Here is a 24,993-nt window from a genome sequence, read left to right on the forward strand (position 1 = left end):
ATCAAAGCAAAAACGGATGTAAAGCAGCAAAATGCAACTATTGTTAAGATCTTCTTGTCTTTGTGAGATTTGAAGACACAAAAGCCTTTTTTATGTATGTACATGTGTATACGCACACAAGAATTAAAGCTTGCTTACTCTTCTACACAAGTCTTTGCAGCCCTTATAATCTAACCTCTCTCTCCTTGTCCCTTCCCCAAGATTTTCTTCCTTTTATTTTCCTATTTCAAGTAGGGGACACTCTCTGTAGAACAAGGCGAGAGCATCGCAGTGAATTGCACACTTAGCAAACACCAACAAGGACTTTCCCACAGAATCAACCATATTGCAGTATGCAAAGAAAATACTCAGTTCTCAGACATGCTACACCAGAATTTAGAGTTCTCCATTCAGATCATACACTCTCAGATTTTGCTTACCATTTTTAAAATGTAAAAGTACATATTTACAGAAGAAATCGCATTTAATGGGACACTGCAACCACTAAGACAGATTTCTTGTAAAATAGCATTGTCTCCTGAATAGGAGTTTTTGAAATATCTATAATGCTAAACTGTTAAGAAGAACATATATTAGACACTGCTCCCCCCACCACCAGTGAAAACATCTTGCTTAACGGCTTCAACCATTAATTCACTTCACTTGTTATTTCTGCTTACCTATTGAGCAATTCAAAAGCAGAGTAAGAGAAATGCATACCAGGACACCAGAAGAGAGACACTTAAAAAGAAGTATCATATATGCAGTACAGAAAGTTTTCAATAGAACTTAAAAAAAAAATACTGACCCAAATATCTCTAGGTTTCCACTCTCTGCTTTACCCACTGCTTTGGTGTAGCACCCAAGACCCACCTGAATCCAATCCAAACTTTTGGGCAACTACCCAATGCCTTTTCTCTCAGTACTCTCCAATGGGTTTCCACCTGGGGAAATACTGGCCCAGAAAATTAACTCTGTGACTGCCACATTACTTTGAAATGACTGTGGCACCAGCTTTTGTGAAAACTTTCTGTTCTGTTAAAATGTGCCTCATTTCCCACAGTGCAGAAAGCTATGCAAGACTGGTGGCCTTCTCTCCAACCTGCTCAGCATTCATAGCACTGAAAGGATCTACAGCTGAGGAGCCAGTTAAGGCTTTCTCCTTTAACAGTAACTCAATTCAGAAATGAAATGGGACTAATATGCAGAAAGAAATAAGGGCAAAAATTTAATAATTACTCCCCCTAAAACTTCATATTGCAAAAGATTTCAAAATCTTACATGACAGAGAGGGCTATATTGTAAAATGACTTCACAATATATTTTGAAAATTTGCTCTGTATCTTTAAGCATTGCAAATAATGAACTTTCAGCTTAGACTGCCAGAGAAAATTACCCTCCTAAGGATGTAGGTGGGCATTCCCTTGGGACTGATGAAGCCACCCAAGCACGTTAGGTGCTTGACTCCACCGGGAGCAGATTCCCAGACTATTTACGCAAATTGCATACGGTGACTCTCTGCATCTTTTCATGTTTTATAAACACCTCTGTGAATTTAGCCTTCGGTACAGTACAGAAAAAAAAAAACCAAAGGCAATTAAAATGGGGCTTCCAAGTGGTGTTTTAGTTTTCTTTCTTTTCACATAAAATTGGAAGATATAATGCTTTACCTTCCTCAAATGAATGTATACTAGAAGGGCAAAGCATTGTATCCTACACTTTTATTGGATTGGATCACAGAACACTCTCCAACAATAATTAATGAACATCGCCTCACTGCTCCTCTTTAATCTAGATAAGCATCAGCAATATTTTACACAGCAGGGAATAGGGGAACGCAGGTGTTAAGTGGCTCGCCCAAGGTCACACAGCAAGGCTGTACCAGAGTTAGGAATTAAATCAGTTCTCATTTGCAAGACACCTATCCACAAACTTTTAAAAATACTACTTAAGTAATGCTGCTCCTCTTAAATTACAAATCCCTGTCTATGAATATCTTTAAATCATTGTGAAGAGAAGACCCTCCATTAACGTGTCATGTTCCCCTGAAGTGGGATGCAGAACGAAGGAAAGGGGAAGGGCTCAACAGTTGTCCAGCAGTGCCGTACCATCCGTTTCTTGCACCTCACTGAGCGTTTGCCCTGGCTTAGAAACTATGCATGGAAAGAAGGGTAGGCCAGAGGAAAACGAGTGTGCTAAAATACGATATGTCATACTACCCGGTAATCCTTCAAAAAATAAGAATTCTGGACTGTACCAATTTTCTGCCACTATCCTGCTAGTGAGACGCCTTTCTTAAATGGGATATTAATGGCCAAAGAGCAATGAAGAGTCCCTGGAAGTTATGAGGAAATGGCAGATTTGGGGTCTTCATTCTTGTGTCTATTTCTTGGAAACAGGAGAAAAATCTACATCAAAAGAAAAAAACACAACCAAACCTGCCTGTTATAGTTCCTCTCTCCTAGACAGCTTCATGATCTATATTGTTAATATAATGACATAGCTTGTTCCGTTCTTCAACTGCTTGTCACCTGAACATGGCAGACTTCAGAAGGCCAAAAATGGAGAGAAGGCAGCCAGTAATTACCAGAACCAAACCCACTATCTTACTAGTAGGAGAGGTAGAAAACACAAATTATCAAATATCTATCTCTCTGTCTCTCTATATGTAGTTAAAGAAAAGGGCTACATACTAATGACAATGTCCTTCTGTTACTATGTCACATCAAAAGTCACCGTAACCACCAGTTTCGATCAATATTTTTCAAACAACAATAAGGAAAATGTGTACTCCTTATGATCTTCCAGTCACATTCTTTGTTAGCTGCCCTGTCCCCTGTTACCCGCATAGTGCTAGATTGATGTTGGGTGAGCAGTGCAAATGGGATGAAAGGATTTTCTCATACAAAGGTAAAGCAGGGAGGTTTTGTTTTATCTGCTTCCCAGCTAACAGGTAGTTTCTGATATCCAGGTTTATCCTTCTTTAGCAGTTCCATGATATCTTTCTGCAGTTCCTTAACAAATAACAAGACTAATTAAGCATCACTTTCAAAATTCATAGTATTCTAGGAGGAAAAATGTTTCCAAATATCATGGAATTATTTTGTTTTCCACATTAGAAAACTGATAGTGTCTGACAGAGGGCTGAGTTTTCAGCTCATTTGAGCTGGGATAGCTGGAACCAGACTGTAGCTGTTGGCATTATTTACATTGTTTACCACAAGCTAAAACTTTATTCACAAGAATGGTTCTTCATAAATACAAGTAGAGATGCCAAAAAAATTAGATTTAAGGCCCTATTGCCTGTAACTGAGCTCTTTATGAATAAGGATTACTCATAAGAGCAGAAGGTGCCCAAGGAGACCACTAAATCAAAACATAGACTCAAACCCAAAAAGGAATATATTATAATGAGAAGAACAGGAGAAAAGTAAACACAGCAGACATTTGGAGCTAGAGAAGAGTGCTAACAGAGAGTAAACTGCACCTCCCACATTCTCAGCTCTCTACAAGGAATCAGCTTTACCTGCTGGTAAGAAAGTCAGATTATTGCTCTGTTAGGGCTACCCCATGCTCTCATGCCTTGTTCCCTGCAGAGGTCCTCCTGCCATAAGCTATCTCCTCACATGCACATCAGAAGTTCATGAAAGGGTGGGTGCAAACAGCTACCTCCAGCACCGTTCTGACGGCAGAGATTTTCTCTTACTCAGGAGAATTCTCCAGTATACTTCTTAGACTACTTTAAACAGACTTTGCACTGTGCAATTGCCACTTGCAGGACATAAATTTACCTAGTAAATTTAAGAATTTGGTGTTATATATTTGGTGTGGAAGCATACCTGGACCTTCAAGTTATGAGATATTCCCAGGTCCTTCAGTTTAGCTGTAGCTAATGATAATGCATCATAGGTCACAAGCATGAAACGAATGCATGTATAACTTAGTCTGATAAAAGATTTAATATGACCGTACCGGAAACCCTAATTATGTGTGGAGAGTTTAAAGTGAACTGTCCAGATTGTATAGTGACAATTAACCAGCTGTGACTAGGAACAAAGGGAAAATGGCCCCTACTAAGGAAGAAACAGCAATGGCATTTACATAATTTACACATATTCTGATTATTTGTAAATCAGATAGGGAAATAGCAAAGCTATTAGCTCCAGATAGCATCACTGGGCATTTGTGTTTACATTCACCACTTAATTCTGAAGCAATGTACATAGGTGTAGGTGAGAATGAAAGTCATCTAGCACTTAAGGAACTAGAAAATGTCATAAAAATAAAAGAAAGCAACTTTCTATTTACAAGATTAAAAGATTCCATTCACACTGTAACCACACAGACAGAATTATTTAGTTTGGTTATATTTGAAAGGGTTGTATATTGATACCGAACGTTTCCTAAGAAGATTTTTAAATGAACAGTGTCTCAGCCTCTTGATTACTCCTCACTGGGATAATTCAAAGAGTTATGGTTTGTAAAGGCTTACCAAACTCTGTCTGAGTTCCAACCAAGAAGATTCTGTGATTCTGTGATTCTGTAATCAGAGTGGAACCATTTACCCATTCTGTAATAAGAATGTTTCTTACCTCGCATCAACTGTCCAATGTTTGATTTAAAGCAGGAATTTTTCCTCAATTTGATTTGCAAAATACAATTGGCAAGATCAAGAAAGACATTTTATTCTTTCTTATTCCTATGGAAAATTTCAGCCTTTGTGCCACCTTCAAATACAGTATCGTATTCCTTTTATCAATTCATAATTCAAATAAGGCACCCTTTCTTCTCTATAGGCTTACACTGCAACAATACACATTAGTTAGAGATGTCAATGTATGTTTTATTACAAAAGTCAAACTAGGCTTTATCCATAATTTTCTAAATCTCATTAAAGGTCCTTTCATATTGCAGATAGGATAAAGTAGCACTTTAAACTTTATAAATCTATTTCCGCTAGTACAGGGAATCTATTGCCATCTGTAGTTACAGTATATGACAAAGGAATGCCTTGGGGGTGAGTCTGTTCAAATGCAGATAAGGTGGCCTGCAATGAATCACTGTCCTCTGGAAGTGACTAGCTTGTTAATAAAAGGTCAGAGATCACAGCATCACTATTTCTCCTATTTCTCCAGCAGAAAGAGAAGCGGTGGTTAGATTTTCTTTATCACTTCTTTTTTTTTTTTTCTCCTCACTGAAGTACTCTCAAGTATCTGTTCTTGTTCCTACTGTCTCTGTTTTGCAGATGAGCACTACCTTTTGAGACAGCACAATTGCATAATATATTTCTAACTAGGTAGGACTACTATAGAATTGGACTGCACAGATTTCAGACTTCTTTGCAGGATGTGATTCAATTTCACTTTTGTTGTTAAAAACATAATTTCTCAGTAGCACAAACCCTCCTTCTACATAATTTCTCAGTAGCACAAACCCTCCTTTTTTAAAATTAGGCTAATACCAAAAGATGTGCCTTGGAAGACACTTCTAATCAGGGATTATCCTCTAGGCCTCTCAATGATGGCAGGTTTATTTCTTTTGACTAAGCCCACTGAATTTCCTGAATGAAAATATAAAAGTGAAAGTTTCTCTGTGTAACTTAGCAATTTATATGTGGTAGTCAATGTTTCCATTTAAAACTTGATTAGCCTCAGGTTCCAATTCAGTAAAGAACTTCAGATCATGACTAAGTGCTTTGCAGAACCAGCATTTTGGTGGGTGCATCTTGGCTCAGCAGTCATTTCACAAGCTAAAATTCCATAAATACTAATCAGAGCTCGTTAACTCTTCTCATCTAAATTTGTATTTGGCTAGAAGTCTGGGGATACCCCAAATATATTCTTGTCATGATAGTTTACCAAGTTAAGTTTGCAGTTAAAGACTCTAGGGCATCCATTTACATATTTAGACTGAAAAGACAGTAAGGCTATCAGAACTCTAGATAGCCAGGAAATATTTCCCAACAACATAGTATATAATTGATATAACCCTGTTTAAATTTATCAAATACACTCTAGGGAGCCTGCTCCCAGAAAAAAACACTGCAAAACAAATAGACAATCAGGCCCCAGAGATATTCCTTATTGTTGCATTTTTCAGCAATTCTTTTTTCAAAGTGATCCAAAAGCAGCAGGGTTGCCCAAGTCAACCTGATAAATGAAAAACCTTCCCTGAGAAACCTTGTTTACTGACAGATGGGAGAGAAGGGGAGATAGAACAGAGCTGGGATTCCAAATGAAGCAGCTGGTCACTGCTTAATGGATTTTATCAAGAATGGGGGATTAGATTTCATTAACCTATACAGACACAGTAGGTACAATTCACCTGAGCAGAGCCATACATTTTATACTGAAGCAGACTTACAAGACAGTTGAAGTGTTGTGTGGGTCTTGTCCTGATATGAATTTCAGTGAAGAAAGGGAAATAATAAAGGAGAACCTTGAAAGGCAGTTTCTCTCACCTGCTTTTCAATTTCCTTGTTAGAAACTTATATTACATCCCCAGCTCCTCTGACCTCATCCTACTCCTAGAGAAATCTTATGATTTTAAATGCATCTTTCTAGGCTGGCTATGTATTTATTATGTAAGTAGAGAACATACTCCACACAGTATTTGATGCTTCTGATACCTAAGAATTCTGCCACAGAAGGCCAGCCTTTCAGTGTAGCAAGGGATTGTAGAGAAAATATCTCATTAAAGCATCCTTTGGTCTCAGTAGAAGTGTTGGACAAAACAATTGGAATAGTAGCCACAGACGCTTTGCAAGATAAGAAGGTTAACACTCTTTTGGGACCGTGTTTCTCTTTTCTTTGCTCAGTTTCCTTCAGCATCTTAGGACATTCCTCTGAATTGATCTATACCATGTAAGATATCACAGTCTGAGTCTCTTCTGAGTCACAGCTGAAAAAAGTTGGTGCAAAATTTTAACAGTATGATTTTCCAGCATTTTCACCACTTTTGCGTAGATGACCATACCTCTATGAGGGGTAAAAATGTACAGTGAAGCCCAATGAAATTCTCCTAGGCACAAAACATTGGCTCTGAAATACACATATTTTCCATAGAGGAAGATATCCCTGCCACTTTTCTACCTAAAATTTTGGAATGCTTCTGGAATTCAGAGGAACACGCAATCTGCTCCACGCTGAACTCAATTCTCATTAATACAATGCTCCATTTATACCAGTCTGTCAGCTTAAAGGACCTCTGGAGTAGGAGTAACTGCAGTTATGCTCACTTTGTGGCCTCATTATTCTGACAAAGTGGCGTAAGGAAGCTCCAATGCAGAAGAAAATCAGGTCTACTTATTTTTTAATACATTGACTTTAATATGGTTGTGTTTTATCTTCAATTCTGTCTATATATCTCAGTCCTCTCCTATGCTTTTGTGTGTTATTTCTATTGCTGGATACTATACTCAGTCTTCTTGGAGTGTTGCATCTTCAATAAAATATGAGAATGTTAGGGGTGAAGAGTAAGCTTTTAATTCAAGTCACATACTGAGTGACAGGGGAATGAAAGCCTATGAGTTTTGAACTTACGCCATTTTCATCCTTTCAGATGTGCTTGTGGTTCTGCTCTGACTACAGGTCTGTTCTCAGTATTTTATTTATCAATGGCAGCTCCATACTCACTGCATGGTGGAGATGTTCTTAGCTCCCATGACATCTCATAGTTTTGAACTGATCTGATTTTCCTTTCCGGCAGTATTCCTTGGTTTTGTTCTCCCCAGTTTTAGTAACTAGCAAACTAAAGAAAAAAGTTATTTTATCTTTTTTAGTAATCTTTCTCCCATAAACCACTTTCAGGGATCATCCTTGTACTTGATGGGAAATCTTTTGGACTTTTTTTAGCATTCATTCCACCATCTTGCATTTTGGAAAGTTCCCTAAAGCTGTAAGGAAGTAGGTAACTGCAGTAAACTGTAAGTAATCATACCAAGGGATCTAGATATCAAGGGACAGGTTCTAGGTAGCCATCTCCGTAGAGCTCTTTGTCTCCTTGGGTTTCTAGGTATACATGACAGGGATAGCAGATCCATGAGTTCTTGGACAGCCATTGTGGAATATCTGAAAACTCTTCAAAAATTCCAAGAAAGATTCTAGATCAATGAAATCCTAGAAAAGGTCTACAGCTAGGAATTATTAGAAAGCTCTGAGGAAATTCAGGGTTTGGACTGGCAAAATCCTAGAAAACATGGGGAATTCCTAGAAACATTCTACATTAAGGAATTCCTGAAAAAAACAGTGGGAATTTCAAAGAAAGCAGCAGGGAATGAATGTCTTTTGTATCTTCTGGAGCACCATACAAGGCCATATATGGATTATGCATCTTTAAGGAAAAGGGAAAAGTCATGCAGCAGTGAGATACAAAGGATAAAAGGGGACAGAAGGGTAAATGAAGAAATGAGAAGTCACCTAATTAGCCTCCTTCACCATCATAAGAGAAACTCATTAGTTGCAATCATTTTCACAGTGCCTTTCCATGATCCATATCTTTCCTCACCACAGAATCCAATTTTCTATGTTGCTGTACCTAATACTGCTTTCCAAATCCACTTGGAAAGTCCAGTGGTGGAAGCCCACTGTAATGTGTTCCTAAATCTGACAGAAGGGTGGACGGAGCTTGGAAGTGCTCTTAACTGCCAAGTCTTTCCTTTGCATCCTCTCTATGTCATGTCTAGTTCTTGAGGAATATCAGCTAAGTGCTGTATAACTACTATACTTCGTTTATAAAATATAATATTATAACAGTCTTGGCAAAATTCTGTGGCCAGAAAGAGACCTTTTTTTGAGAACTGTGCTGATGAAAGAAACCTGACTATCGTGAATTCAAGGGTGAGGAAGGGCCCTACTTGATGAATTTGAGTTGGCAGCATAAACTATTTTAAAAATAAAAACGTCAGAGAAAAGCATCTTGGAGAAAGGATCAAGAAGGAGCAAAGAGAAGAAGGTGTTTTGACGAGCCTTCAGTTGTGGCAGGCTATGTCTCCATCCAGACTTTAAGCTTTCGGGAGGCTGACTGCTAATGAGTGAGCCCCTCTGCGTGATATGCCCCAAAGATTTACGTAATTACAAGGAGTATAACTCCTGACATATAACAGAGGTCAATTTGAGGGTAAGCATCTCCAGGAGGGAATAAATTTCCCCTAGTTGGGGGTCAGCATATCTCCACTAGGCGGTAGAACGATGATTCACAAAGTGGAGTGTGTCCTATTATCACACCCCTCAGTGTACACCAGTCTACATCACACCTTCTCTTGAAGTTTCATACAAAGAAGCCCATATGAGCACAGCTTACCTCTATTTTCCCAGGAAAAGCCCATGAGCAAGAGCTAATGCTGCCAGAAGACAGAACATATACGAAGCATTTGTCAGGGAAATGCAGGTTAAAGCAATGGGACTTCCAATTTCAGCAGTGGAAGCTGTATTTCTTACAGTAGTGTCAAATGATAGCGGGGCTCAACAGTGCTAGACTTTGTACATCAGAGCTGATCACCCAGAGAGACATTGATGCAGGCAGAAATAAAACATAGGTGAAACAAGCAGACCAAAAATGCCATGGTAGCAAAAATCAGGTTGGTTCTGCAAAGCTGGGTTATTTGATGAAAAAAGATCAGAGTTCTTTTACTTCCTATTTGCCATTGCTTTCTAAAGAATAAGACCATGTGCTAGAAGCCTATTAGTAGCAACTGTGATTTAAGAATCTGTAGGACACAGGATTCGGATTCAAGAATGAAGGGCATGAATTCTACAAGGCATATTCATAGAAACGTATTTTTGTGATGCAAATATAATGCGTGTGAAAGCTTTGCTCCCTGCAGCATCTAAGGGCTCATATCTGACAATTCTGCTAAAGAACAAGGTAATTAATTATCATGCCAGAAAATACTGTAGCAGTGTTCCCCTTCTGCAGCTTCTGTATGTGGGCAGTTCCATACCAGTTGTTCCAGTTGTCCCTGTGCAATATTTGACTTTTTGAAACTGGTCTCCCAAATATAAAGAAATATTTCAGAATGAAATTAAGACCTGAACAGAAATGTATTGTTGAAAGGTCACTGTTTAGAAGAGATTTTAGGGTGAAAAAGACCCATCTATGTTACTTGTGCTGCAACATGATTAGACCATCTAGTCAAAGGACAGAAGATGGTACATTTGATTCAGATTTGTATTTCTGGAAATCTGGATTTTGATGCCAAGTGAAAAATGGGTGTGAGCTTTAGTTGCCACAATGAGCCAGCTTCATTACCCAGTAAGATTTAAATGCCTAAATGTCTGTATGGAACTGGTTTGCGGTGTGTCATGAACACTGTTCTCACATTTAAACTGTTTCTCAGCACAGAAAAATCAGTAACAATGGCCTTGACTGTAGACATTTCAACAGGAGTTTGAACTCCCAGACATTCCTTCTTAGGCTAATAGGAATTTGTAAGGAATCAGCATGTTAATTCTAGAATTTCCTACTCCACATAGAGCTGTCATCTTGAATGACACCAGTGCTATACTATTGCAGACTTTTATCAGTCAGCGGAAGAGAGGACTTAGTTAAGACGATTTGCTACATGTTTCAACTCTTTAAAACAAATGTAGTAACAAAAACATGTCACCAATTCTCTTTCATAAGGCTACCTACAAGGATGTCTTCACAGTTTGCTGAACCACACCATGCATGGAACATTTAATATGTGGGACAAAAGTAAGACAGGAGTGCTGAACAGGAACCAAAGGATTTGGATGCATGAATCATACTGAAAAATTTTTCTATTAATGTTATTAAATCCTCTATTGCTTCTTTTTTTTTTTTTTTTTTTTTTTTTTTAACAGACTAAATATAGAAATGTTTCCTTGTTTCCTTTACTGTAGCACTACTAATATGCATGGCCAGAATAGTAACAAGTTACCTCCTTGCCTTGGTCTTCCAGTTGTCCCCTTCTTTACCAATTCTTGTCACTACATCTCAGTTCAATTGTTACAGAGCTTTCCCCATAATACTGTGATTTCCAAGTAATGCCTGACTACATCCATAAATTACCGACCGCTACACATGCTCCTGGATCTCTGGGGGAAACTAACCAGAGACTTGACGTAACAATGCTTTGCACACGGGAAAATGACTGAAACAAATAGATGCATCTTAAACTTGTTGGTCAATTCCTTTTTGTTTTATGTGTCTGAACTGTTCAGCTCAGACAGGACAGCAGTTGTGGGCAGAATTTTCAAGGAGAACTCTCTGCTCGACATCTTGAAGATATCCCTCCCAACCTCGACGTTTATTTTTGCATTGACATTTATATTGATAAAGGGACTTGTCTAGTGATCAAGGTTCTAAAATGAATGATTTCTGTATAGTATGCAATAATACAGAATATGTTCTGTATGTTCTATATAGCAATACTGCCATATAAATACACGTTATGAAGCTGCTTTCTTCATGGTGGCAAGCAGCGTGTCAGGAAGAGAGTAAGAAATCCACACAATGGCAAGATCATACTACCAAGGAATTCCTAATGAGCACAGAGTAAACAGAAGAAACAGATGAGAAAAACTGGGAAATAAATGCAAAGATAAATTTATTGCAGTGCTAACAGATTGAATGAAATGTGGTGGAAAATGCAACAAATTGGGAAACAAATATTGAACTTCTCAGCTGCTCAGATAGATATGACTAATATTTATAAATTCGGAACGTATGTAATTCAAGTCAGCAAGCAGAAGGTAAAATCCTAGAAAAGACAAGGCTTTTAGTAACCTCTTTTGTAGTTAGCAGGCCAGTCTGATCCCCGAGGTCTTTTGACTTGATCTGCTGGCTCACAGACTGCTTTGACTTAGGATTTTACTTCATTTTACATTTTCCTAGTGACATTTTATATTTTCGTAGTGAAGAGGCAAAGTATGCAAAGGTGACATCATAAACATTCAACAAATTTACCATGCTTTCACTATATGAACATAGAAATTTTAATAAACTCATTTATAAATGATTGTCTGTAATGCTACTGTACAATGTATCAAGAAATCTAATTAACCATAGTGAGTCTAACAGCACTTCCACCGTCAGTCAACAGAGCTGCACTATATGATGAAATTATTATGTGTGCTATTTGCTCTATACACAAATTAATTGACATTTTGGATGGTTACTACCATGATCCTTTTACAGACTGCACTTGAAATAAAGTAAAAAACATACCAAATGGAATTAAAACTAATTGAATAATGTAATACTAGCCTCAGTCCATTTCTCCCCAATCAAAGATGTAATAGGTTTTGTAATACGAATTATTAATGACTTGCAATTTGTAGAACAGATTTTTAACAGTTGAGTTAGGCTACCCACCAGCCTGTAATTTTCAAATTATCTTTTAATTTACTGAGATTACAGATTTTAATTTGTGATGAAGTTTCTTTCCAAACACCTAATGTACTTAATAAATTTTGGCAATACATGGTTCCTGTATTCTGCACCCGCAGCTCTACTGAGAAATTATGATTTTGATTCTATTCAGTAGCAGGGCACTTAAATAGTATAAACATTTCTAAACCCAAATAAAAGTTCAATGGTTCTGCCAAAAATGTGCAAATTTATCTGAGCAAACTATACAAGAAAACTGGATTGGTAGCTCTTGGTTTTGGTAACGATAAGTGTAGAAGAGATGACTGAGATGATGAAGTAATGGCAAAATCCATAAATAGTGTGGGTAGATAACTTTTAAAAAATTACTTCCGCTCCCCTCTCTAGCCTGTGGGACTTACCTAATCATATAGAAAACCAAGCAGTGTGTTCTCCATGTCACATGGTGCGAGACTGCATGTAGCAGGGATTGGTTGTACCAGAAGATGGCAAACCTCAAGCATTTAAACCTTTGAGACCTCCAGCTCTCCAAAAGGGCCTGACTCTGCAATCATGGATGTGACTGCTAGAAGCAGCGGTGGCAGACACAAGCAAATATGAGTGACCCCAGGGCCAGGGCCTAAGAGGTCAAAATCTATCCTGATGTACCTGGTTTTTAATAGTGTCATGTGCGTTTTCTTTTTTTTCAGCAAAGTGCTCTACTGCATGCTGAGCTGAACCAAGATACTTACAATCAAATGCTTAAATTTAATCATACGCTTAAATGAAAAATTCTCCTGGGGCACAAGTTAGTCCTCACATCTCCAATACTTAGTTTAGCTTATCAGTTATTACCATTTCTATTATTTTAACACAGAGGAAAAATTTCATATTATTGCTAACAAAGTGATTTACAATATCACGCATGTTTTTTCCAAACACTTTCCAAGTTTGTTTTTTTTTTTTTCTGGATGCAGAGTATAACTGACATCCTAGCCTGTATATGCAACTTTTACTTGTATTAAAGGAGGTTTTTTGTTTTAGTGATACAAAGCACAAAGACAGAAAGCAAATTGTGGGACACAAAGTAACTCGTTCATGAAGGAGTTAAAGTAATCATCAACAGGAGCACTTTGAAAACACAGGAAATTCTGATCCATCACTTAGCTGTAGACTTATGTGACATTTACAACAAGCGTGTATATTTTGAGATAGTTGACAATGACATCTTTATGTTTTTGTTATCAAAGCTTCCATCTTACAACCCCCTTTGGTCCTGAGTATTGTTAAAAATGTGCCAGGGTTATGGCTGTTCATACCTTTCCTCTTCTAAGTGGTATAATGATCAGAGAAGAGCAAAGTTTTATGATCCCTTCAAGGTATTTGAAAATGACACTAAATGACGTTTATAAAGATTTCTAAAAGTCAGAAGAGCCTTATTTTCTTTTTGAGAGCTTGTTCTCATCCTTTTGAATTGTGTTAGATGCCAATTCCTCCACTCTCTTTCTAAAAAAATATAAAGCATAAGTTTCACAGGTCCCATAAATCTACTGATGGCACTTGCAGATCAGCCATCGTGGACTTTATTTGAGTAACAGCTTTTCTTAGGACTTACATGGTATTTAACTTCAGAGCTTACTGCAAGCATTAACTGGTATATTTTTGCATCCTTGGGAGGAGTATCCCCTTTTCTGGAGGAAAAGCGAGGGAGATGAAACCAATTTAGAACCAAGCATCAGTACACGTAATTCGTCCTGGAACTTGGAAGATCTAGAGGCAGGAATTAGAAGGGGGTTATTTTCTTCTGAACTGTTGCAAACAAACACAAAAGTTTGATTCACACTGTAGCTGAGGAACTGCAGTTCAGACGAGCTATTCCCCCCCGTTGACTATAAACTGTCATTTTTCTGTATGAGACATTGTGCCTCTGGAAGCCTCCTGCAAAATAGACTGAGTACATGCTCTGTTTTAAGCACAGGAATAATTCCATTTGCTCAATTAGTTTTGTGGTGAAACTTATCCAGCTGGCGAAAGGCTGAATTGAGGCTTAATTCCAAAGGAAATGTATTAAAAATAAAAGGGTGAAACTCCCATTTACTTTAATGGGAACAAGCTCAGGCCCATAACTGATGCTTGATGGACATCTGCAACATGTGAAAAGTTGCAGGGAACAACACCTAATGCTAAGATAAGCATATTAATCTCTGGTTTCCAAATGCTCATATGAACTGATTTTCCCTAAAAAAACCCTGGAGAAGTGAGGTATTTTCTTGCAGAATAAAGATCTGTTTAAAGAAAATCTTGATTATAAAATGTAAAAAAACTAGAGTGAGACAAGAACAATACTACTTACTAAGTGCACTTACTCTTCCTTCTTAATTGCTATTCATAATTGCAGAAAAATATAGTAATGTATTTCCCAGAAAAAGCAAAATGGTTCCTGCTTTAATACAGAAAAATAGTGAATAGAAACAGGCAACAATTTTAACAAGATTGTGCCTCATTGTGCACATGTGCACAGACCCAAACAATATCCACACACAAGGCATCTTGGGAACAGGGAACATGGCTTTTTTTCTAGACATACATCCCTTAGGTTCAAGCACAAAGCTCGGGAGAGAACACTTCTAGTGAGTTCCTGCACTTCTCACTGGGCAGTCATGCAGGAAACAACATATACTCAGAGTTTACCTCTTTCCTACCAAATGCCCCGGTAACAAATCTTAGCCCAATGGGAAAAGGGCTCTGCAAGTAGATACCTATTACATCTTAGTGGTAACAGGAGTTCCCAACTCAATCCACTCTGACAGCAGCATAGCCTGAAAATTCACGGCATAGCCACCCTGACACACATACATAATATTAATCTGATACTGCAATCACCATTACTCTATGCAGCATAAGAAATTATATTAAACAGGCACCAGGTGACAACCAGCTGCCAAAATCTGTAATGAGGAACCAGTAAGATCCATATCAGAATAATTTTCAAGATGTGTGTTCTTTTCTTTTAGATTGAGATGACAAAGAATATCCTCAATATCAAAAAATACATATTGCTTTTGATCTTTTAATTAATTCAAACTTCCAAGAGCGAAGGATGGAGGCAGAAAAAAACAGAAACCAGGAAGTTCTCTTTCGTGCTTTGTAGCTACTGCAGGTGGCTTTAGAAATAGTCAGAAAGATTGGGTGACATGCTGAGTGACAGCAACTTTGTCTCCCTTTTACCAAGCAAAGTTGCCTTGAATGTGGCAGAAATGGTCCTGCAGGGATTCTGGGGCAAGGGCTAATTGCAAGCAGTGTGCTACACCAGCCCATCTGCGGTTGTTAGGCCAACTGTGTAGACGAATGAAAGGGGACACAGAAGAGGCATCAGTACAGACCAAATATCCATTTGCCAGAATGACCCTGCTGGAACACTAGGAGTTTGGCACAACTTACATCAGTCCATAGAGTCTCTGAATTGAGTCAAACCCAAAAGCTGGATTAAAAGAATGTCCCTTCTCATCATCCACCGCTCTTGGACTACACTGCAGTCAGTTATTACAAAAACAACCCCCCCCTTTCAAATCCTGTTCTTTTATCTTTTTAATTATTTTTAATAGGCAAGTTCAGTAATATACTCCCTGGCTGTGGGAAATAAGAATATTCAAGGACTGTAATCACTGCATCACCTGAAGTCAATTTTATCTGGTGACTTTGATTCTAGCAAAAAAAAATAAAAATCAGTTTTCCCACTCTATATGCCTACTCAGAAAAACCTAATTCTGTGGGTGCAAAGCTGCCAAGACTCCCAAAGAACCTACTGAGGTTTTACTGAGGAACTGTAAGATAGTATGATGTTTTAAACACTTTTGTGACTAATTTCTCACTTCCAGAAAAACTAAATCACTGCAGTTTACATATGTCTTTTTGAATTAGAAGAATGTTATTTCACAAATACTTGATGTCTTAGCACTGTTTGCTGGAGTTCAGACATGAAAAAGGGATTTGGGCTGAAAATAAGTCTTTATGATAATGAATAGACTGACTCACAAGAAAAAAAACATTGATTGACTTAGTAGTTAACTGTCAGTCATTTTCCTTCTTCCTTTGTTGGGGGTGTTTTTAGCTTCAAATAAATGGCATCATTATCTCTACCAGTAAAATGTAAACTCCATCTCAGTTTTCATAAAAACCATCAATACAAGAAAATAATTACCTTAATGTCAATTGCACTGATGGATTCTTAGAGGCTGTATTTTTACAATGATACGTTAAATTTTTTATCAGTTTCCTTAGTGAGGTCAGCACTATCTATAAGCACTTAACATATTCTCAGAAAATACAAGAAAGCATGGCAGTAACAATATATGGAACAGCAGCACTAGAAATTAAATGGCAATATTATGGCTCAGTATTTATAGTTATATTCTCAGCAAATCATCTGTTGCTAGTGGCTTTCTAATATCAATTTGCTCAACCTCTGAACCAAGAAGGTACTTGAGCGTCTTCGTAATTTGAGTGGGGCTACGTAAAAGCTTAAAATGAGACACATAACCACGAGGACTGAGTTCAGGCGATAACAAATAAGAAACTGTTATGGACAACAGACTGCTGACAACGATGAAATCCCAACAGCACTACAGAGGAGCCTCGTGAACCCCCTCCTTCTTGGCTGACTTAGACCACCATTGCAGCATGCCCCATGCACTGATAAAGCTGAGCTAGGGAGGACTGGAAGCTGGCTGAGTCCAGTGCTGCCTCACCACTTGCTGCCCAGTGTTACAGAGCCTCAGTGGAGCTGGGGTGCTTAGGAGCTATTCTAACTCTTGAAGTGGCAAAAGTCAATACTGCCCTTCTTACTGCAAATTATTAACCTATTTTTTGCAATTTATTATGATATTTTACTGCCTCTTCTGAAGTGACTTGTAACTTACATGGAAAGACATTTCAATGTACAGTCTAAACACAAAAGTCCTTTTTGTCTTCTACAAACGATTCAGTTAATTGCAATAAGAAACTACTAGTGTAAGTGCCACCTGGAGTATAAATGTAAATCTAAACTTGAGATAAGGAGGAACAGTGTCATATTTATGTGACTTAGGACAGCAAGGTTCAAGGCTATCACTATGATAATTTATTCCAAGGAACCACTTTCATTTCAGTAGTGGTTAGGGTCCAATTCTAGTAGACAGACTGGTAAAGTTCCCTGAGCTGGACACTAATAGACTGCTGGTTTTGGATGATCTTCAAATCCCCATTTGGATTTGGAGACCCTTGAGCTTTCTTCCACCTGAGTGAACTGCAGCATTAGCCCTTTCTTTGATTTTGATTTAACATTGATTTTGGTTCATGCTTACATCCTAGGCTGTTCCCAGTGGCAATTCGGAAGCTGACTCACAAGTTCTTCCATCATCCCTGCCATGGGGCCAGCAGCCCCTAGGACAAGGGAAAACAAGTAACAGCAGGAACTGTTCCAGCTCTGCCAGCTTAATTGCTGGAAACATGCCAGCAGCTTCAGACAACTTCAATAGCAGGCCTTTGCTGATCTGACTTATTTTGACAGAAATGAGCTAGGGAGCGCACAGGCAAGCTGCTGCACCAGATCAGTGGGAACCTTCAGCAGCGCAGTAGTGATGGATGGCAGAAATCTCTTCCATCGACACAGGGTAAACCACAGTTCAACCCATTTTGCTCAGAAGTTGCCCAGTTCAAAACAATTTCTACAATTGATCTTTTCTGATCCAAGCTAATTTTGAGTCAAATGAGTCAAAATGCTGGCTCCTCTGAGAAAGTACGAACCTTAATTCTGCTTTACTGAATTGGAATGTGTTATATTGGTATAAAACCCTTTAAGCGTCTGGATTTTGTAAGTATTTTTTGAACTCTGCTCACATAGCTAAACCAAAAAGTCTTTCTCTGTAAATCTGGCCTGAAGAATCCAGGTGTCCAACTTGTAATTAATACATTAGGTGCTCTAAAACTCTGACAGAAATCCCAGCTGCAGCTTCTAGATAGTAACATCTTCACAATTAAAATATACAAACATGCTTCAGAGACCTGTCTAAAACCGCTTTGCAGTCATTTTTACCCCTAGACACATGAGTAGTCCAATGACTTCAATAAAGCTTAAAGGTTGGCAAGATTAAGTTTAAGAAGTTTAGCCAACTGTATAAATATGAATGGAACTCAAATAAATGCAGCAAATATCAAACCCCTTCATTTTAGTGAGTTACAGAAGGAGTTTTGAATGGAAACTCAAACAACAAAAAACCGATGCTGCAGCCGGCACTTTTGTCTGTTTTGAACTTAAAACTACACCAGTGTACGCAGGAGAGTTATGTTCTGCTTCTACCCAAAACTTCTACCTCTTCTACACCCTACTATACTAAACCTTCTCCCTTGGGATCAAATATACTGTGCCAAATTCTACAGTGAAAGCCTGATCCAAAACTCATCAAAGCCTACAGAAATATTCCAATTGATTTCGGTGGGCGTTGGAATAGGCCCATATTGACATCCATTCAATTTTATTGAACTAAGCTTTCCTGTGGAGCTGCAGCAGCCAATATGGCCATAATGACTTCAGAAACAAGCTTTGAGGCCACTGCCAGTCAAATAACATCACAGCAAGTAAATGACAGCAGACGGAACTCATTATTATTTATCTAGATCTAAAAAAAAAAAAACAAACCATGTTTCTGAGCTCACTACTGTATTTTCTAGGTGAAGAAAACTTGTCTTTGATCCCTCATAGATTTTTCAGTTTGTCTCACAAACTACTTCTTTATCATAGGCCACTAAAATAAGGTTTGCAGGAAGATGATAAGCATGCCACACTAAAAAGATGCACATAAATGAATATATTTGGGAGTTTTGGCTATCTGCTAGCAGCCCACACTAACTACCTAATATTGTCCTGCCATCAAACTCTAATTAAAGTCCCACTAATGTCAACAGGAATTAAACATGAGCTTGCTTAGGATTTGGCATTATTTTTTGTCACCAATTCAATTCTTTGCTGACTTAATGGATAACACATCCTTCTACGACAGGTCATTTCACTTGCTTGGGACATTTATTTTCCTACATATAATGCCATAATTTCAAGGACAGTAGTTTAGAAACAAGGATGTCTGTGTAAATATGAAAGATAAGATTTCTTTGTGGGTTCATTATGCTCTGGATTGGGATGTTATTCTAAGAAATTAGTTGGGAAAGCCCAAAAGAGAATTTACAGCCAAATCCACTGGAAACATTCATCTATTTGAGTAAAAGAGTTTACTAAACATGAATGGAAACACTTACTGACCATTTCCTAAAGCTTGCTTAAATACATCTAGACTACAGGCAGAGGATGCCACTCATGCCTTTTATAATACTACAGTAGAAGATATTAACCTGGATTTTTAAAAGGCATAAAAAAGAGAATTGGGTTCAATATTAATTGTTTCTTCTGCTGATATGAGCCTTCATTTGATAACATGATCTTAAAGGAATGACTTAGGAGGACTCCTTGCAGTCCTTATTTCATTAACTTTTCAAGAACCAGATGCAAACCATATTTCAACCTCTTTAAAAATCTGTACTAGTTTGGTGCTTCTAGACAACTCAGTCAGTGCCCAAAGCCCTATCTGTGTAATGGCAGACCTGACAAATGCCTGCTCACTCACAGGGTGCCTTAGTTCCCTAAATCCTATGCATTTTATTGTGCCCAAGAGGGATAATTCCCAATTGCCTAAACTTAAATATTCAAATGACACTCAGCATTCTGCTATCCTAGCAAGGAAAGAAATCCCTCTTGCTGTACAGTCCCACTGTTTAATAAAAATACATCAAAAAATATGGGAATTCTTTAAGTTATTTGTCTGTAAAGCCTTGAATGACTGTGCCTCGTGTCCAGCCTTGCTCTTCTCACTGGGCAGATGATAGTCATTAGTTTGTTAAAAACCTGAATCTCTTTATAACCCATAAGAAGAGATGGAGTAAATATCAGCAGAGACTGCTGCAGTGCAAAGAGCACTTATACTACTCTGACAACTAGCAAAATGAATCCAAGAATCACATTGACTACTAAATGCCTGCAGTCCAATTCTTCCTTTCAAATACTGATGATTTTGTCCCATTCAGTTGCTTTGAAGCACTCAATAAATCTGATCTACCGCAATTAAATACCGACAGGATGACTTGAAACCCATGACTCCTACGCATTTCTCAGAGCCAATGAAAATAACAACCTAGCCTGCAGTTTCTTCTCTTAAAGATCCTCTCCTTCCCCATTCAGAGATCCAGGCGTCCTCATTTTGCTAGAATCCAGACAAAGGTGCATTTTACAAGTATGCCCTGGGCCGGAGAAGTGTTTATAAACCAGCCTATGTTCAAACTATTATGCATGCATCCCCCGCTGGAGTATTTGTAATATGACCTCTGTGTACCTGCCAAGAGCTGGGATATCAGTTTGAAACCCAAAGCGTCTATCTCCCTCCCCCTTCCCTCTGCCTTACAGTGATCAATGAAGGCATCCGCAGTCGAAGCAGTTGCAGGATCACATTTTCACACCTGCCCTGAGCCGGGATTTTCGTTTGCAGCCCAATGCCCCTGCCCCCTCCCTTCTCTCACTACAGACCGAGCCACCCCCGCAGGGCGCTACGGCCCGGGGCAGCCCCCTGCCCACCTACCCGCGCCGCGCAGCTCCCCAGCCCGCAGCCCCTCGGCTCTGCCAGCGCTGCCCCTCTGCGCGCAGTTTCCCTTTCCGCAGAAACGGAAACCCAACCTCTCCCCGCGCCAGGTGCGCTTCTTTTTATGGGGGAAAAAAAAATTAAAATCGGACCCACATTTTAAACAAAGTGAGCAGCAGCTTCTGGAATGTGCCTGAGAAGACAAACAGCCGAAGCGGCCGCGGGGGGGGAGGTTTTTATTTCTGCCTTTCCCCCCTCCTCTTCCCGCGCTGTGGCCGGCCCGGTCCCAGCCGCAGACCCCCCTGCCGCGGTGCGGCCCCGCCGCCGCCCGCCCAGGCACCGCCTCCGCGGCGGAGCGCTCGCCCGCCGGCCCGCGCCCGTGCGCGCCGCCGCGCCGAGCCCCCGCCGTGCCCGGCGCTGCCGCCCGCCGGCCCGCGGCACCCCGCAGCACAGGCTCCTACTCGGGGAAATGGCGAAATAGTCGGAATTGGGGGAGGAGGGGGGAAATCCAACGAGCGATGGTACCTCCTTACAGCTAAGGTGGTGGTAGGTGGCTGCAGCGAGCGGCTCGGAGCTTGACCTCGATTTGTTTTTGGGACTGCAGGCAGGAGTGGCAAATCCGATGAGCTGAAAAAAATAAAAAGCAGGAGGATTTGGGGGTAAGTAAGAGATCGCCCCAAAACTGACACTGTATCACTGCCTTTTTTTTTTCTTTTCGGGGGGGCGGGGGGGGAATCTATGCAGAAATATTGTGGATTGGGGAATACAATTAGATCCGCGTTGCAGCGCAAGTACTTCGCTAACTCTTGGCTGTAGCCTCTTTTGCCCTTCCCTACCACGGAACCCGCCAGAAGTTTGGGTTTGTTTTTCTTTTCCTTCTTGTTTAAATAAGTTTTAAAATATCGGCATTCTTAGCGAAGCCGGCCGGCGATGCACGCACTCTCGACTTCTGCAATTCAGATTTGGGGAGGGGGGTGTGTGTCCAGCGCCAATGTCACCCCGTTCCCGGAGCGTTTTCGTGCCGCCGAGCTGCGGAGCCGGCGGGGCGCGGGTGTGGGGCCGCGGCCGCGGGGGTGGTGGCGGGTGGTGGCGACGGCGGCGGGGACATCCCGGCCGGGGAAGGGCAGCTCCGTGCGCGGGGCAAGAACGACCCCTGCAGTCGCCTGGCGGAAAGCCGCCGCCGCTCGCCGGGGATTGCAGAAACCCCGGCAGGGCTGGAGGGAGCCGGCTGCTACGTGCTCCGCGCCGTGGAGGTGCGGTAGCATGCGGGGCGGGGAGGGGGTGGCGGGGGGGATGCCTTGCGGCGGGTATTAATCTCTTTCCGCTCATTTTGTAGCAGCAGGAGAGGAAACCCCCTCCCTCCGCCGCCTGCCGCGCCCCCCCGGCATGCTGGTACTGCCCCGCTGAGACCTGCAGAGTTCGGGGTTAACTTGCACCTGGCCGCCCTGGAATAGAGACTCTCCGGACCGGACCAGTTGGGGTTTGTTGTCTATGTCTTGTTGGGAAATCTGGTGGATTTTTTTCTCACTCGTGGAGGAAGAGCCCGGTGCTGGCAGTTGGCTTCGTGGTCTTTTTTGGAGGGCGAAGGAAGGGAAGGGATCTCGCTTGAGCCGTGCAGAGAGAGAGCTCGGACATGTGTTGTCAGCACATCTGGGGAATACAGTCTGCAAGTCCAAAAGGAAATTTGCTGGGATCATTCAAACTGCGATATTGATCTTTGTTATTTTTTTTCGCCGAGGGATGCACTTGGCATGAGAATCGGAGGATGGAAATTGTTTGGGAGGTGCTTTTTCTTCTGCAAGCGAATTTCATCGTCTGCATTTCAGGTACGCAGCTAGCACAGAAAGGGCGGGGGGGAGGGAAGGGGGAAGAAATTCCATACAGGGTTCCCAGGCTCCCCCTTAGCTAGGGGCAAGAGGGTACAGTTAAATCCAAATCAAAATATTAGCTGAAAAATATGTGAACGATGTATTGTGAGTGGGTCATGACGGAAATCAACAACCATCAATCGCCCCCCCTTAATTCCAATACCTGTGTAGTAATTTTGATACATTGGTTGCAATAAATAACCAGAGTGTACTGATTAAGCAGGTGCTTATAATTCATAATGTACCTGATAGTGATAATTAATCGCAGCATTGCAGTAATCCCAGAATTTCATAGCTCCTGAAGTTCTTAAACTCAGCTGATCTGAGGACCTTAAAAGGGTTGCGGTTCATTGACGGAGTTGTCGTGTCCTGGTGCCACAGTTCAGGGTCTGCAAAGGGAGGAATGACACCTGAGAACGTGCCTCTGCTTTTAAACAGAGCTTTACTGTGGCTGTGCTCTGAAAATGAATATAAAAAAAAAATATTCCAAAGATATATCCAAAGACCTCCTTGCTGGCTGGGATTCCAGCTTTAGGCTTCTCATTTTAAGCTTGCAAAGATCTCTCTCCCCTCCACTATGTAGAAGTTGGGTAATTTCAGTTGTCACCAGAGCTTGTCCAATTAATGAATAGGCACGGTCGGGTGTCTAGCGTAAAGGATTGGAACAATTTATTCTCGGGGAAAACACTCCCTTCTATTGCAAAAACCCTGGCTGCCTTGTTAATTTGTCATGTCAGTCATGCTGGAATAATTATGTTGCAGGAGGCAGGAGTGGGGAGGTGGCCAGTTTTCTAGCTTGGGACACTTCAGGGAGCCCCATGGGGATCCGGGCTGCCTGTGTCTCCTGCTGTTCCACTTCTCTGCAGGCTGCTTCTGCCCTCAAGTCATTGCATAAGTCCGGAAATGGGAACACAAGCAACACAGGCAAGGCACTGCAGGGGGGAGGTAGAGGATTTTGGTGGACATCTTAGTGTCCAGCCTGGAGGTGTGTAGGGAGAGGGAGCTCCAAAGCTCCCTTGGGACCATGCAGAGATTGGCCTGGGCCACCCCCAGCCAGACAGCAGCCCCTGCAGCATCTCACCCTGGCAATGCCTGCCCCCACTGCGCTTTCTGCAGCAGCTCCTGACTGATCCATGCTTACATCCCTTGGACTGGCGACACACTAACATTTGGGGTGGCACCACCTATTTTAATTTGTATTGCCTGCACCTGCCCCAAAACTTTTTTATTCCTGAGCAAATAGTGTTGCTGTCAGCCCACAGCGTATGTCAGCCCTTCTTTTATCCCTACAGACTGGCACCATCTGCTACCAGGCATCCGGGTGACACTGGCAGCACCCCAGGCTGACCTTCCACTTGTGCCCATTGGTACCATCGGAATAATTCACTCTCTTGCTCTTTAGAACAGCAAAACCTGCTGCCTCTTGTCATTTAAATCTCACACTTATCTATTTAGCTCAGCGTGATATGCCACCTGTCCAGTTCTCCTCAAATTAGGCACTTCTTAAAGTACCACAGCGAGAATGGAAAAATGAAGCTCATCACTTTCTTGGCTATTCTCACAGTAATATCCTGAGACAGAAAGAAGCTGTCCCATTCTGTGCCGGTCCTTATGCCACGCATTTAGCTGCCAGTGTTTCCTAATCTGCCCCCCCCTCCTTTCCTCATCTTCCGAGATTGGAACCCAGGCTTCTGAAACTGATAGTGGGATCAGTCCTGCAGGGGCTCTCATTGCTCTCCATCTCTCTCTAGCGCTAAGAACAGACTGATACCCTTCTCTGGGGTTTTTGTTTTTTTTTTTTCTCTTTTTTATTCTTTTCTTTGGGGAATAAAGTGAAAAAATGAATGGTGGGGTGTTTTTGCTACATGGTTAAAGCTGTGGTTTCAATTAATTAATTTTAACCACATAGAGGGTGTATGCAAGCATGTAGCTTTTTTTTCTTTTTTTTTTTTTTTCTTCCTAGGGATTTTTTGACATCTTGGTAAAAAGGATTAAGATCTGTAGATATCTGACTGGCACTAATGCTTTAAATCTTTCTTCTGTCATCCTTTTTCCACTATATTTTGTAGCATATTATCTGGCTGGGATGTCTGGATAACAGTATAAGTAAGAGAAGGCATAATGAAGCCTGTTAAGGTTTGCCTCAACACTGGATT

General features: G+C 40.6%; 1 protein-coding gene across 1 annotated transcript in view; it reads left to right on the plus strand.

The window, feature by feature from the left end:
• Nucleotides 1-21,351: 21,351 nt before the first annotated feature.
• CA10 (carbonic anhydrase 10) overlaps nt 21,352-24,993 on the plus strand; it is a 196,519-nt gene continuing 192,877 nt past the window's right edge. Inside the window, exons 1-2 of the mRNA XM_074160272.1 lie at nt 21,352-21,628; nt 22,306-22,795. Coding sequence (XP_074016373.1) covers nt 22,735-22,795 — 61 coding nt within the window. The 5' untranslated portion in view covers nt 21,352-21,628; nt 22,306-22,734. The remainder of the gene's footprint in view (nt 21,629-22,305; nt 22,796-24,993) is intronic.

Source organism: Numenius arquata, chromosome 17, assembly GCF_964106895.1.
Source record: "Numenius arquata chromosome 17, bNumArq3.hap1.1, whole genome shotgun sequence".
Lineage (NCBI taxonomy): Eukaryota > Metazoa > Chordata > Aves > Charadriiformes > Scolopacidae > Numenius > Numenius arquata.